Source organism: Thermobia domestica, chromosome 15 (genome assembly GCF_964235325.1).
Source record: "Thermobia domestica chromosome 15, izTheDome1.hap1.1, whole genome shotgun sequence".
Classification (NCBI taxonomy): Eukaryota; Metazoa; Arthropoda; class Insecta; order Zygentoma; family Lepismatidae; genus Thermobia; species Thermobia domestica.
In genome coordinates this window covers 159335669-159338533 of record NC_137468.1, presented here as the reverse complement: position 1 = coordinate 159338533, position 2865 = coordinate 159335669, and the positions used below count along the sequence as shown (strand labels likewise).

Below are 2865 nucleotides of genomic sequence, written 5' to 3'. Positions count from 1 at the left end.
TAGTTTGAAATAAGAATTGCGCTCATGTTGTTAGCTAAAGTCCATTCTAAACTAGAAGCAAATTGACGTTTGGAGAAGCAAGTGGTACGCTGTTGCCACTTCGTGCGCATCCGGTTAGTTCTCGGGCTAGAACTGTCTTGTGAGTCAACGAAAAAGGAAATCTCTAAATATTGATTTGTTTGGATGGATGAAAAGATATGTTTGTCGTCCCAGTTTCTGCATGTTGGGAAGGGGGAGGGCTGTGTGTGCGTATGTTTATGTGACAGAGAGAGAGAGAGAGAGAGAGAGAGAGAGAGAGAGAGAGAGAGAGAAATGAAATCTTGCTTGTGATTGTAAAGAAAGTATTCTTTTTAAATGTGTTTTTTTAAACAGTAGAACATCTTTTAAATGCTTATGAGGAAAAAATAAATGAAAAATACAAACAAATCATGAGGATAAAAAGAACTTACAAAACACTTCTGAATGTCCGGATTCATCTGAAATTTGGGGCTGGTGGAAATATGCATTTGTTAGAAATTTGTCAACAAATATTTACAAATAAATGATCTTTAGTTTTTTAGTTTTCTATGTTGTTTCTCTAGCAGATGCTAAAAGCTATAACTGCGTACTGTAGTCACACCAATATAACGGAAACAGGGTTCTGCAATAATTACGTTTTTACCATTAAGCAAATTTGCACTATACACACAATCTGCATGCATCATACTCTAACTTTCTATGCTCACAGATCTCGTGTCTAATCACCCTTCTTTTCATGATATATTTCCTACACTCAATTTGAAACGATAGGTGACAGCACTCTTTCAATGTAGGTGTGTGCTAGTGATCTGTTTCACCCCGTTCTACGGTACTATACTGACTAAACGTAAGAAACAAGTATTTCTGCAATGAGATCAGTAAACAATTTTTGGTTCCCGCGACGATTTTGCTTTTTTAATTTTTTGTCACTGGAACATATTATATATATTGTGCTGTCCAAAAAAAAAAGTTTGCTTTTGTCATTCAGGGTTTCTTCCAGACATGTTTCTGGGGTGGCACTGCCCCCCCCCTCGGAGCTCTGAGAGTGCCCCCGGACGAGATCAAAATAATACGTCTTATCATATAATAATAAATAAAATAGTACCAGCAGTGCACCCCAGAATACTACATGTGTCCTCCCCCCGGAACACATTTTCTGAAAGAACTACTATTTTCATTTTATTTCAGTATAGGCCTAGAAAGGTAAATGCAAGCATAATTTAGAATCAGACATACCTAAAATGTAATTTATTCCAGTGGAAAGACTCGACTCAAGTCATCATCATCATTACTACTGATGTCACTGCTACTAAGCTCCTCTTCACCAGATGAATCACTGGAACCACCAACACTTATTATTAATTGTTCTACACTTTCTTCAAGCACACCTTCATTTCTCCATGCATCTTGAATAACTTTATACGTATGGTTAACTGCATCTCTCCAGTTTTCTGGCGTAAAAGAGGCTATGGCTTCTTCTGTTAATTTTACAACAGACGACATGGTGAAACTTATATTTTTACGGCAAACGTACCATTTAATTTGTGCCCAAATAAGTTCTATGGCATTGAAGTGACAATGGTAAGGGGGAAGTCTCACTACTTTATGTCCATGTTGAGTAGCGATTTTGTCAATGACGTATGTGGGGAATTGGGGTTTGTATCTTTGCACGAGTTGCATTAATTCTGCTTTTCTCAAATCATCTCGAACCTCCACGTTGCGTTGAATTAACCAACGAACAATGTCCTCTTTTCTAGTGGCCATAGTAGGAGCTTTGTCAGCAATAACTGAATGGTATTTTGCGTTATCCATAACAATAATGGATGGCGTGTGCAATTCGGGGAGAAGAGATTCCTGAAACCACTGAAGAAATTTCGTTTGGTTCATTTCCTCATGATAATCTCCTGTTTTCTTCGATGTGAAGAGAAGGGAATAGTTTGGGAGGAGCCCAGAAGACGTACCGGCATGAAGAAGTATAATCCTTCCCCCTCTACCTAACGGCAATCCCATTGTGCCCTGAAGCGTGTCGTCGGTCCATCCTTTACTAACGCTGTGGTTCACGTTCACCCAGGTTTCATCAAGCCACACTATATTATCAAAATTATGTTTTAATATTTCCCGAAGAAATCTACATCGCCACGCAGAAACGTCCGGCTTCTCCATTAAAAGTCTCCTTCCATTTATTTTCTTATACGAAAACCCCAACTTTTTAATAATACTATACAAGGATGTTTTGCTTCCTTGAAAAAGTTCGGCTTCTTGGAGTGACGCGTGTAATTTCAGGAGAGTGGGGTGCTCCTTCTTTTGATAATAAGAATAAATATGTCGCCGTATAGCGTCTTTTTGGAAAGTATCCAAATTCGTCACACGTTTACTTACTTTTCTCTTCTTGCCTGGAGTTTCTAATTTTGAAGACCCGGATTGATTTTCTTCATTTTCGAACTTCTTCTTGCCAATTTTCACGATGGTACATTTATTTACTTTTACACAGCGGCAGTCCTGTCAAGCACCATATTTACAGGGATAATCGGTCCTTCATTGTCCCTTTCCTGTTCGAAATAGTCCCGAACCGAGGAAATAATTTCCCTTGATTGTCCTTTAATAGGTATGCCTTTCCCTAAAACGTTCTTTCTTTCAGAAGAATGTGTTCTCGGTTATTTTGCAGGGAGAATGTCCTCCATTTCACTGGACATTATTTAAAATAGCCTATATATTCGTTATATACACAAATATAAATATATATATACAAACACACAACACCACACGATATATACAACAAAATATCTCACATATACAAATATATTTACAGAATTGTACACAAAGATAAAACTCGAATGCACAAGAATA

The 2865-nt window shown here is 37.7% G+C and overlaps 1 protein-coding gene across 1 annotated transcript; it reads right to left on the bottom strand.

Annotated features, from left to right (window-relative positions):
- Positions 1-1266: 1266 nt before the first annotated feature.
- LOC145671684 (uncharacterized) lies at positions 1267-2181 on the bottom strand. The gene has a single exon (XM_081740885.1). It carries the CDS (start codon positions 2179-2181, stop codon positions 1267-1269), a length of 915 nt encoding a protein of 304 aa, XP_081597011.1.
- Between the last annotated feature and the right edge of the window lie 684 nt (positions 2182-2865).